This window comes from Triticum dicoccoides, chromosome 2B (genome assembly GCF_002162155.2).
Source record: "Triticum dicoccoides isolate Atlit2015 ecotype Zavitan chromosome 2B, WEW_v2.0, whole genome shotgun sequence".
Lineage (NCBI taxonomy): Eukaryota > Viridiplantae > Streptophyta > Magnoliopsida > Poales > Poaceae > Triticum > Triticum dicoccoides.
Genome location: NC_041383.1, coordinates 51,017,019 through 51,028,796, shown reverse-complemented (window position 1 = coordinate 51,028,796; position 11,778 = coordinate 51,017,019). Strand labels below are relative to the sequence as shown.

Below are 11,778 nucleotides of genomic sequence, written 5' to 3'. Positions count from 1 at the left end.
TGCTGCCTGGTTATTATCCCGAGCTACATGGTGGAATTCGAGTCCTTCGAACCGAGCTAACATTTTTAGGACGGCGTTGCGGTAAGCTGCCATTTTTGGATCTTTGGCATCAAAGTCTCCATTTACTTGGGATATTGCGAGGTTTGAATCCCCGCGCACCTCTAGGCGTTGAATGCCCATGGAGATTGCCATCCGGAGGCCATGTAGAAGGGCCTCGTATTCGGCTGCGTTATTGGAGTCTATGTACATTATTTGAAGTACGTATTGGATTGTGTCTCCAGTTCGGGACGTCAGGACGACGCCAGCCCCCAAGCCAGCCAACATTTTGGATCCATCGAAATGCATGATCCAATTGGAGTATGCGCCGTACTCTTTAGGGAGTTCGGCTTCGGTCCATTCGGCGACAAAGTCGGCCAGAACCTGCGATTTTATAGCTCCCCGTGGTTTATAGGTTATGTCAAATGGTAAGAGCTCAATAGCCCATTTTGCAATCCTGCCCGTTGCGTCGCGATTGTTGATAATATCGTTGAGAGGTACTTCGGAGGCCACCGTTATGGAACGCTCTTGAAAGTAGTGTCGCAGCTTTCGGGATGCCATGAACACCGCATATGCTATCTTTTGATAATGTGGGTACCGGGACTTGCATGGAGTTAGAACAGTGGATACGTAGTACACTGGTTTTTGAAGAGGGAATCTGTGCCCTTCTGTCTCTCGCTCGACGACGAGTACCGCGCTGACAACTTGATGTGTTGCTGTGATATATAATAACATAGGTTCGCCCAGGTTGGGCGCGGCCAGGACCGGATTTGTTGCCAGTATGGCCTTTATTTCTTCGAGTCCGGCTGTGGCAGCATCCGTCCATTCGAAATGTTCGGTGCGCCGAAGGAGGCGATAGAGGGGCAGAGCCTTTTCTCCCAAACGGGAGATGAAGCGGCTTAAGGCCGCTACGCATCCGGTTAGTTTTTGTATTTGCTTGAGGTCTTTTGGAATATCCAATTGTGACAGAGCTCGGATTTTGGCCGGGTTTGCTTCAATTCCTCTACCGGATACGATGAAGTCCAAGAGCTTTCCGGCTGGTACGCCGAACACGCATTTTTCCGGATTGAGCTTAATGTCATATGCTCGGAGGTTGTCGAATGTCACCCTCAAGTCTTCTACTAGAGTTTCGACGTGTTTGGTCTTGACGACCACATCGTCTACGTATGCCTCTACTGTTTTGCCTATCTGGGTAGCCAGACATGTTTGAATCATGCGCTGATATGTTGCGCCGGCGTTTTTGAGTCCGAAGGGCATTGTGTTGAAGCAGAATGGCCCATATGGAGTAATGAATGCCGTTGCGGCCTGGTCTTTCTCCGCCATCTTGATTTGATGATATCCGGAGTATGCATCAAGGAAGCACAATGAATCATGCCCTGCGGTAGCATCGATGATTTGGTCGATGCGAGGGAGGGGGAAAGGGTCCTTTGGACAGGCCTTGTTAAGGTCTTTAAAATCAACGCAGAGGCACCAAGATTTGTCCTTTTTTGGTACCATTACTAGATTGGCTAGCCAGTCCGGATGTTTTATATCTCTGATGAATCCGGCTTCTAAGAGTTTGGCTAGCTCTTCTCCCATTGCCTGTCTTTTGGGTTCGGAAAATCGCCGAAGAGCTTGTTTGACCGGCTTGAATCCTTTTAGGATGTTTAGGCTGTGCTCTGCCAGCCTGCGTGGGATTCCTGGCATGTCTGAAGGGTGCCAGGCAAAAATGTCCCAATTTTCCCGACGGAATTCTCGTAGTGCGGCTTCGACATCAGGACTTAATTGTGCCCCAATGGAGGCCGTCTTTGTGGGGTCCGTTGGATGGACCTGAAATTTGACTATTTCGTTTGCTGGTTTAAAAGAGGTGGACTTGGACCTCTTATCGAGTATCACATCGTCCCTATCCACCGTGGAGCGCAGCGTAGTTAGTTCCTCTGCCGCTAGGGATTCGGACAATGCCTCTAGGGCCAGTGCGGCTGTCTTATTTTCAGCGCGGAGTGCTGTATCTGGATCGCTGGCAAGAGTGATTATCCCATTGGGTCCGGGCATTTTGAGCTTCATGTACCCGTAGTGGGGTATATCTTGGAAGATTGTGAATGCCTCTCGCCCTAACAAAGCGTGATATCTGCTGCCGAATGGGGCCACTTGGAACGTGACCTCCTCGGACCTGTAATTGTCCGGTGAGCCGAACACTACATCTAGTGTGATTTTTCCCGTGCAGCGTACTTCTCGACTAGGGATTATCCCTCTGAAGGTTGTGCTGCTTCGCTCGATGCGGCTCCAGTCAATATCCATTTTTTGAAGGGTTTCCTCGTAGATGAGGTTTAATCTGCTGCCGCCATCCATGAGTACCTTGGTAAGGCGAAAGCCGTCCACTATCGGACTGAGGACCAATGCGGCTGGTGCTCTAGCTGTTCGGAATTTAGGTTCGTCGCTGGCGTTGAAGGTGATAGCCGTGTTACTCCATGGATTTGCTGTTGCTACTTGGTAGACTTCGGCGAGGCCGCGGATTGTTCGTTTTCGCATGTAATTTGATGCAAAAGTCTCGAAGACTGTTAATACCGTACCGGTACTGCTGGGCTGTTTGCCCGGGGCTAAAAAGCCTTCGCCACTTTTGGCCACCTGCCGTAGTATCCAACATGCTCGAAGGCTGTGTGTTGGAGTGGCGCCCTCCGTACTGTGGATTTTGCAGGGTCCATTGAGCCAGCCCTCCAGTACGGTTCCTTGCCCTTTAGGGGGTCTTTGCTTTTTGGTTTTTAACCCGGGTGCTTGAGTATGGCGCACCCTTTTACTTCGGACTAGGGTTGTGGTCAAGGCCGGACTGTCCCAAAACCTAGTTTCGATGTTCCTGGCACTCTCTACCGCACAGTATTTTTGTACGATAGTCGCTAGGTCGATGAAGCGTGTAACTTCGCGACGACTTATGGCGTTCATAATTTCCTTGTCCGTGCAATTGTTGCAGAAAATTGAAATCGCGCTTTCTTCGCAGCAGTCCTTTATCCTGTTCATAACCAGGAGGAATCTAGCCCAGTAATGATGTACTGTTTCATCGGGCTCTTGCCGTATTCGAGATAGATCGCTTATGTTTGGGTGGGCGGGTGGAATCAAGTTCGGAACCCCGCCCGATCTGAGGCTCAAAGGCCAAGAAGTTTCCGGATTTGGAAGCTTGACTTGCTGGATGCTTTCCAACGAATCTAGTCCAATGCCTGACTCTAAGTTCAGTATTTGATTAGCGTCCGTCCCTTCGCGGGAATCCGGCTTGGAGGGATCGGGAATCCGGACATAGTTGGTTTTCAACGTAGAAGAAGGGTTGCCGCATTGTTCCTCTACCACGACAACATGGTGGGTGGCCTGAGGAGAGTTAATCTCTCTCAGGTCGGGTTTAAGCCTAATCTGATCGTAGTCTGTGGTGACTCCCAGGGCGGCGATGCGATCCAAGAGCCCGTTCACAGAGGAGAGCTCGATCGGATCTAACTGCTCGGTGAATTCCGGGCTGACGTGAAGATCGCTTTTGATGACCTGAGAGGTCATCGTCGGAGTGGTGGCCGAACAGGCGGTCAAAAGAAAACCACCTAGCCGGACAGTTTGGCCGGCGGCCAAAGCTCTCTTGACGACGGTACCGTCTTTAAAGACGGGAGAAGGCATCCTTCCTCATCGCGATGACACAGAGGAACTCTCAATGAAAGCACCAATGTCGGTGTCAAAATCGGCGGATCTCGGGTAGGGGGTCCCGAACTGTGCGTCTAGGCGGATGGTAACAGGAGACGAGGGACACGATGTTTTTACCCAGGTTCGGGCCCTCTTGATGGAGGTAAAACCCTACGTCCTGCTTGATTAATATTGATGATGTGAGTTACAAGAGTAGATCTACCACGAGATCAAGGAGGCTAAACCCTAGAAGCTAGCCTATGGTATGATTGTTGTTCGTCCTATGGACTAAAGCCATCCGGTTTATATAGAGACCGGAGAGGGCTAGGGTTACACAGAGTCGGTTACAATGGTAGAAGATCTACATATCCGTATCGCCAAGCTTGCCTTCCACGCCAAGGAAAGTCCCATCCGGACACGGGACGAAGTCTTCAATCTTGTATCTTCATAGTCTTGGAGTCCGGCCGATGATGATAGTTCGACTATCCGGACACCCCCTAGTCCGGGACTCCCTCAGTGGGATAAAGCTGCTGCTATCTTCGCGGAGTGTGTCGATGTTTCGACTTTGATTGGGAAGGTCAAATTTAAGCATTGTCCTCGTAATGCAAATAAAGCGGCTCATGTGCTAGCTAAACATAGTTATTGTAATAAAATCTCTAGATTTTGGACGGATGAGCCCCCGGGTTGTCTGGTTTCAAACCTTGTGGACGATGTAATTCCTTTTTAATCCAATAAAGCTAGCCATGATGGCCTTCCCTAAAAAAACATGTTTTTTTAGACGAGCCTGTAGCTAAACATGCAGACGATACATGAAAATCACGACAATCATCAATTTTCAGATGCATATGGAACATGAGAGATCTCTGTTGGAAATCCACCCTCAAGATCGATCACATAATCAAGCTGCAGCTCAACTGGTCGTATACGCGCAACTCGCCTTGACGTATAAGAACGTAGCTGTAGCACTTGATATCGCACCGGCGCTCACGCAAACACCGGGACCAGAACACACGCACGCGAACGCAGCAATATGAAGATGTCGTGCCTCGAAATAATCTTTATTGCTTTTCTCGTTTTCTTTTCTCTGTGGTTTTCTATACTCAAGGTGTTATAAAACTCACGACCGTACCCACGTATATATACGTGAGTTTCACCGACCAACTAGACCAAACCGTACAAGGACACCTATTGCGAATCAACCTATGGTTGAGATGGTTAGGTGGACAGTGGTATCCCCAACCCACCAGGGTTCAAATCCTGGTGCTCGCATTATTCCTGGATTTATTTCAGAATTTCCGGCGATGCGCTTTCAGTGGGAGGAGACGTTCCCGTCGACGACGAGGCGCCTAATAGGGGTAGGGTGTGCATGTGTGCGTTCATAGGGATGAGTGTATGCTCGTGTATATGAGCCCTTGTGTCTGTACTAATGTTGTTTGGATTACCCAACATTCACCCCCTAATCCAAACATTTGACTTTTTACTCGAAGAGACACGCAGACGACCTTCTGATCATCTTGTCATGCCGATTGCCTCCGGTGACGCGACTTACCGGACAACAAATTCTCTTTTATTCGCTATGATGATCACCACTTCATCACCATTTTTTTCATGCCGACTTGCAAACTGAAATCAACGATTACCTGGTCTACCAGCCACGCTGCCACATCTTAGCATGCTACATGCAGACTAAACGCATAGTCTTATGCAGGAACTCGACTTAACTGGTGCGCGTCCATCTTCACATTGATCTTCATCTTCTCGTCGGTTGCTTCTGCACGGGGAGACACACCTATTCACCCGCCACATCTTCAATCTTTCTCATTGTCGCCGATGCCACATCTTATCAAACGACACCTCCTGTCCAGCGGCAACACAACTTGCCATATACATGCAACTTATCTCCACTGTATATGAACTCGCCGGAACTCACGACCACGAACGGAAACGCAAGACACACATTCCTTTTTCCGCCCGCGCTCGCTTACAATTCTCCTCCGCCAGTGATGCATCTCAACTGCAGCAGAAGACTCGTACACCTGAGCTCTTGGACGCACCTTACAAGAACTCATATGCAGACCTTGATGACGGCTCGCAACATCGCCATCTCCACCTTGCACCCTCCAACGATGATCTCGATGATTTTCTCGGTGTCGCAACTTCGGCACCTTCATAACCATCAACCATCACCAACGCCTTGCCGACGACAACCCTGACGCCCTCCTCCAGGTCGTTCCATCGAACAACGGTCACCCGTCGCCTCGCTTGCGACAGCGTCATCGCCGCCTCCTCGTCGTCACTCCGGCGAACGACAATCAGCCCAATCCTCCACGCCGTTGCACCCCAACGACTAAATCGCCAGCTCCTCCTCGTCGCTACACCGGCGACTGTATTGCCCGCCCCGAGGCACTACTAGGGTCGCCACCCCGGGGCAAGCGCAGCTTCACCTCGACCTTGCTCTAGATACCAATTGTTGAAAATCCACCCTCAGGATCGATCACATAATCAAGCTGCAGCTCAACTGGTCGTATACGCACAACTCGCCTTGACGTATAAGAACTAGCTGTAGCACTTGATATCGCACCGGCGCTCACGCAAACACCGGGACCAGAACACACACACGCGAACGCAGCAACACGAAGATGCCGTGCCTCGAAATAATCTTTATTGCTTTTCTCGTTTTCTTTTCTCTGTGGTTTTCTATACTCAAGGTGTTACAAAACTCACGACCGTACCCACTTATATATATACACGTGAGTTTCACCGACCAACTAGACCAAACCGTACAAGGACACCTATTACTTTCCTAACTACTCTCGGTGCACACACCAGGTACAAATCCAAACCGGACTCTCCTAATCCAACTTTGACTAGGACACGCACAAGTACTGAATCGGAGACAAACTTACGTGACTATTCCTAACACAACTCCAACTACTACTACCCAGCAGCCTAATCGCCGGCCACCTTGATCACGATTAACCTAAACTAACTGATGCTGTTTGGATTACCCAACAATCTCCAAAATAACAAGTAGAACATGGCTGGATAAGATTAAACTTTGTGCTGTAGAGAATGTCAGTAACATTCCTGAGCTTACTCATCTATAAAAAAACTTATCGATACTTGTCGTTGCTTCACTCCTGCAATCTAATATAATGTGTTACAGGAAATTCAAAAAGAAGACAAGTATGGCAGATCTGAAAATGTTATGGGTCAACTCAAGAATTGCCTAATCAAATCAAGTGTCTAATAGTCCACCTGTACTTAGTATGCTGCTAGTACATATATATGGATTCAATTTACGTGCATTGTGGCATATACATTAACTATTGCTCAAATATTTGGCATCATACTGAGCTGTACCATGTTTCGACTAAACCATACTGCGACAGCGACAACAGTTTCGGAGCAGAGCAGAGGAGGGGCGTGTGCTTCAGAGGCGCCGGAAGTAGGTACAGAAGAGAGGGGAGAAAGTTGAGTGGGCCAAGAGAGCGGGCGATGGAAGCTCCACCCGGCACGACCTTCTCCCTTGGGCTCGCCGGCGGCAATGGAAGCTCCACCGGGGACGACCGTTTCAGAGAAGAGGAGGGGCTCTGGTGCTTCACCGGCAACGGAACTAGGTACAAGTGAGAGAACCCTACTCGCGATCTGAATCGCCCTGGCACGCTCAGGTACAGGAGATGAAGACGAGATGCCAAGGAAAGAGACGATGTCTTGGAGGATGACTGTTTGCGCAAATGGGCGATTCTGAGGAGCAATATGTAAAATGTACCAGCAGCCTATATGTTTATGCAATCTGGTCTCTCTATTGTGCATCCGGCGGCTCAGATTGTGCTGGTGCACCCGTAGCATCAGATGGCCCGTTGCACACGATACATCCTCCGCAGACCGCAGCTAACTATACTGCTGAGCAGCTCTGGATTAGAAGGGGGTAGCTTGGTGTTGGAAAGTGTGGCTGAGCAGCTCTGGATTTTTCTTTTTTCCTTTGAGGATAGTCCTGATGGTTGTGTTCTGGGGATGAACTGATGGGTTACTGCTATGCTACTACTCATATAATATTTTATTATCGATATCAAGATATTATAGGTCCTGATATTACTCACATAGTGTGGTTGTGATCTACCATTGCCAAATTATCTGTTGTTTCAGGAGGCCCTCGAGTTGTCGAGTTTTTTCTATGTTAGTGTAAATAGATGGGTTCGGGTTTTGATTGAAAGCCATTTTTCATGGCACTTGTATGGCTTTTATAATAGTAATCGTCTGAACAACCGAGAGTAGTGCGAAACTCATTTTGGACAACATCAAGACGTCGATCGGCTAAAAGCCTAAACTGAGAAGAAATTGGGCTATCAACAAATGTGAAGCAATTAACAATGATGTAAGTTGTGCAACAAGCAGAACAGATGGTTCACTTCCCTAAGAGTACATATAAATAGCATTTAAGTTTCCGCTGGAGAAGTGCATGTTTTGATATTTGAAAGTAACTGGGATTGGCACCATACAGCATCAGTCAGAATTTCATGCCCTAGAAACACACTGCCACAAACTGAAAAAAAGTTATGTGTATTCACTATCGCTTATGTGTGAAGACATAAGAGGCCTGTGAAGAAAAATAAAATTAAAGATTACACAAGATTCACATTCGATGTTCAATTCATCTGATATAATCGAGGTTTGGTTTCAAAGAAGTTCTTGACTTTGCATTAGCAGTCAAGCTCATATCGAAATTGCTTATTCAAAGAATCTGATATAAGCCAGGTCTGATGTTGCAAATCTTGCACACAATAATTCTTCATATGTTCCTATCACATCTTCTATTCTGTAGCTTCCTTCCAAATACATGAGTAACTAACAACAGCTTCAGCAAGAACAAGAGAACCAAGAAGCAGAGCATGGCATGTCATCCAGGGTAAACCTCGTAGCAGAAGTAGTTACAGGTTGTTTGGGAGCAGACCAACAAACGGCCACCCACACTATACAAGACTATTACTAGGTTTCCCTATAATCATCCCCGAGGAAGTTTTTGTCGAGCGAGCGAACTCGCATAGTTTGTTCACTTGCGGTAAAGAATGTCACAATGGCCACGCCGACACAGTAAGGTCAGCATGGGTGTGCCATCAGATGATAGCAAGTCGGCATCGTAGCTTCCCTGCTTCAGCGGTATAGGAGCTGTGCTCGAGGAAAGGTAGCTCCGAGTCAAACGGAGAGGGCCCTTCTCCAAGTCGGACTCATGGAAGAAATCAAGGCGCTTCACTAACACACCTCGATCAGTCGAGCTCTTGTCCACGACTTCGACACGCAACGGTATGCCGAGTGCATACGTTAAAGCCCTCATTTGTGTAGTGGTAGCTTCAGCATCCAGGGATCGCACCGCTTTCCAGCAGAACTGTTATCACAACCACATATGTGGAATAATGGTGAGTATAATCTATCAGTGGTAAACGTAGTATTGGTTATCTTTATATCGTAAATCACAGAAACTTGACTAGTGGCAAACTTTATTTCTGAGTTTAAATGTTTATCCAGAGAGAAAGGTAATTAGTATGCCAAGTCTCAAAGACAAAGAGGGCAAGATAATCCATCTGTAGTATATCGAGAATGATATCCGAGGATAGTACGAGGGAGCAGAAATTCCACCTGGAGGAGATTCAAATTTTTAGGGATAGATTGCTTGTAGAATTCATCTGTACGGATTTCAGTCTCAGTAAGCAACCTAAGGAGAGATATAACTGGCAAAAACAACATGTTATATACAGAACAAATAGAAAAACAACACATGCAAAACAATGATTGATATCCTTACTCCTGCCTGAAAAGGACTCCTGCAGGCTTCTCTGGTACAGCCATTCAGAAGTACAGCTACAAAAGACAAAAGAATTTGTTTGTAAACAAAAATATAACTAACACGAAATGAAGGTATCTTAAACATATCGTCAAGACCTTTCTATGAATATCAAGTTAAAACATATACATACCCTGCTGCAATGACGTTGAGAACCTCATTGAGCTCCTGAAACAAAGTGCAGACACTAGGTTATGTATGCAATTTAAGCTATATCATGAAGAGAATGTCAAAGTGCTACAGGAGTCCATCTCTCTTCCAGAAGTAGTGGCGAAAGAATATCATATAAACCCAGCCAAAGATCATGCTGATTGATACGTAATGCTCAATTATGTTCATAGTGAATTCGGCGTTCGCAGCAAGCACTTATAGCTGTTAGATAGTGGCATAGTGCCCACAATTAAGCGAAAAAATTGAAATCAAAACTACAATCATCAAGAACAACATAAAACATGGCAAACAGAAAATTTTATACAACTGTGAAAGAATGAAACATTCTAATGCCCTACCCATGTAGTGGTCCTGCACTCTGCATCATCTTATCCATTTGTTATTTTCTTTAAGGCATTGTTCAGTCTGTTAATTTTAGGAGATGGTTGAAGGTTAACAGTCTGACGAGGCAGCATGAGTTCAGTTATTTTTCTGAACAATTCAGGCAACAAAAGAGATACATACTATTGTTAGCAAGTATATATGTCACACATAATTATTTTGTACATAAATGGATTAAGGAGATAAGGGGAAAATTGTTTATGCTTTTGTAAACTATAGTACAGTACTTACAGAAACAACACTTGAGAAGTATTCTTCAGGATCTATTGAGAAGTATGCTCTGTTCCACTCAAGACAAGAGAATCTATCTTTAGACATATCCAAACATTCCATAAGACGAGTAACCTCAGCTTGTTTATCTTGCATCTGTCGAAGGATCTCCTGTAGACAAGCTTATTTGTATTACATTTCCATGCAGATCAAGAAAGGAATACCATCATCCTGAGTAAGTAAACTGAAACAGTTACCATGTAGGAGAAGATAAAAGCTCTGTAAAAACAGCTGCCATCTTCGCGAGTTCTTCTGAAGAGCACATAATGCTTACTGAGAATCTATATAAGAAAACGATTTTCAGATATGCACAACAAACTAAATCATGACAATGCTTCTGGCATGAAATTAGTTGAAGGCAGACAAACCTTCATCTTTTCCTGGATGATGGAGTTATCTGGAGAGTCACGAACCAATTCCAAGAGTTGTTCCTACAATGACAAGAATAGGAATCACAAAAGGTAGCATTTTAAGGTATGATGGATGATATGTAACATTCATCTAACTTGAGCACGGATTTGAATAGTAATACATACTGATGAAGCAAAATTGTTTTTATGGTTTTCACACATGGAAAAAAACTGAGGAATTCATGGTAAGAGAACTTTTGTTACAAAAAAGCAGAAATCATAAGGTGCAAAATATTAATTACGTTTCACACTGATCTTCTTTTAACATCTGCTGACATCAGGCTACTTTCCACTGCAATTGCTCAATAGAACATCTAAGATTATATACTGAAATAGTAAACAAACTTCAGAATGATTGAGAATGTAACTCCCAAATATCATGTGATAGTCAATTGGCAAAAAAATGAATATCTTGTGATAGTCTACCGTAATAGGACATTTGGGAGGTCAGGTGGTCTGAAATTCAACCGAGCACGAAAATAGAGAATTTACTGCATTATAGAATGCTTTCACTTCATGGTTGAAGAGCTTAAAAACTCAGAGGTACAGCATTCTCACCAGAGGTCCTAATGCTGTCGGACGAGCATGTGGACACCCGAAACCACCAGTGTTGGCTAGGTCCGTTCTCCCATCTGAGCAGCACAGAGAATAAGTTACAATGAAATGACATCATCTGGTATGTTTCCTCGATCACTCATGAAGAGTATAGAGAGGAAGTTACCAGGAAGTGACCCCCCGAGCTCCCCTTCCGAATCCTGATCATCCTGTTCTTCCTCCCCTGAATTTTCATCATCTCCTAGCTCCCCTTCCTCCAACTCCACCTGGAAAATGGTAGAGCATTCCTTGTAAGAAAGGCACTTTCTTCCATCACAAATGAAGTGAACAGGGAAGCAAGAAAAATACTTTGCAAGCATCCTTCTTAGGCTACGCACAGAAGTTCAGAACACAATTTTGGGTCAAATTAGAAAATCCCAGCAACTGGTCTATTCTCCACACGAACCGCAAGAACTTGCAGTCCGCGAGTATCAAACCAATCCA

The 11,778-nt window shown here is 45.7% G+C and overlaps 1 protein-coding gene across 1 annotated transcript in view; it reads right to left on the bottom strand.

The window, feature by feature from the left end:
- Positions 1 to 8,411: 8,411 nt before the first annotated feature.
- The window catches only part of LOC119362069 (OVARIAN TUMOR DOMAIN-containing deubiquitinating enzyme 1-like), a 3,969-nt gene continuing 602 nt past the window's right edge, over positions 8,412 to 11,778 (bottom strand). Inside the window, exons 2-10 of the mRNA XM_037627239.1 lie at positions 11,462 to 11,561; positions 11,299 to 11,372; positions 10,699 to 10,761; positions 10,528 to 10,611; positions 10,292 to 10,441; positions 9,642 to 9,676; positions 9,470 to 9,525; positions 9,304 to 9,395; positions 8,412 to 9,052 (exon numbers count right to left, since the gene is read on the bottom strand). Coding sequence (XP_037483136.1) covers positions 8,720 to 9,052; positions 9,304 to 9,395; positions 9,470 to 9,525; positions 9,642 to 9,676; positions 10,292 to 10,441; positions 10,528 to 10,611; positions 10,699 to 10,761; positions 11,299 to 11,372; positions 11,462 to 11,561 — 987 coding nt within the window. The 3' untranslated portion in view covers positions 8,412 to 8,719. The remainder of the gene's footprint in view (positions 9,053 to 9,303; positions 9,396 to 9,469; positions 9,526 to 9,641; positions 9,677 to 10,291; positions 10,442 to 10,527; positions 10,612 to 10,698; positions 10,762 to 11,298; positions 11,373 to 11,461; positions 11,562 to 11,778) is intronic.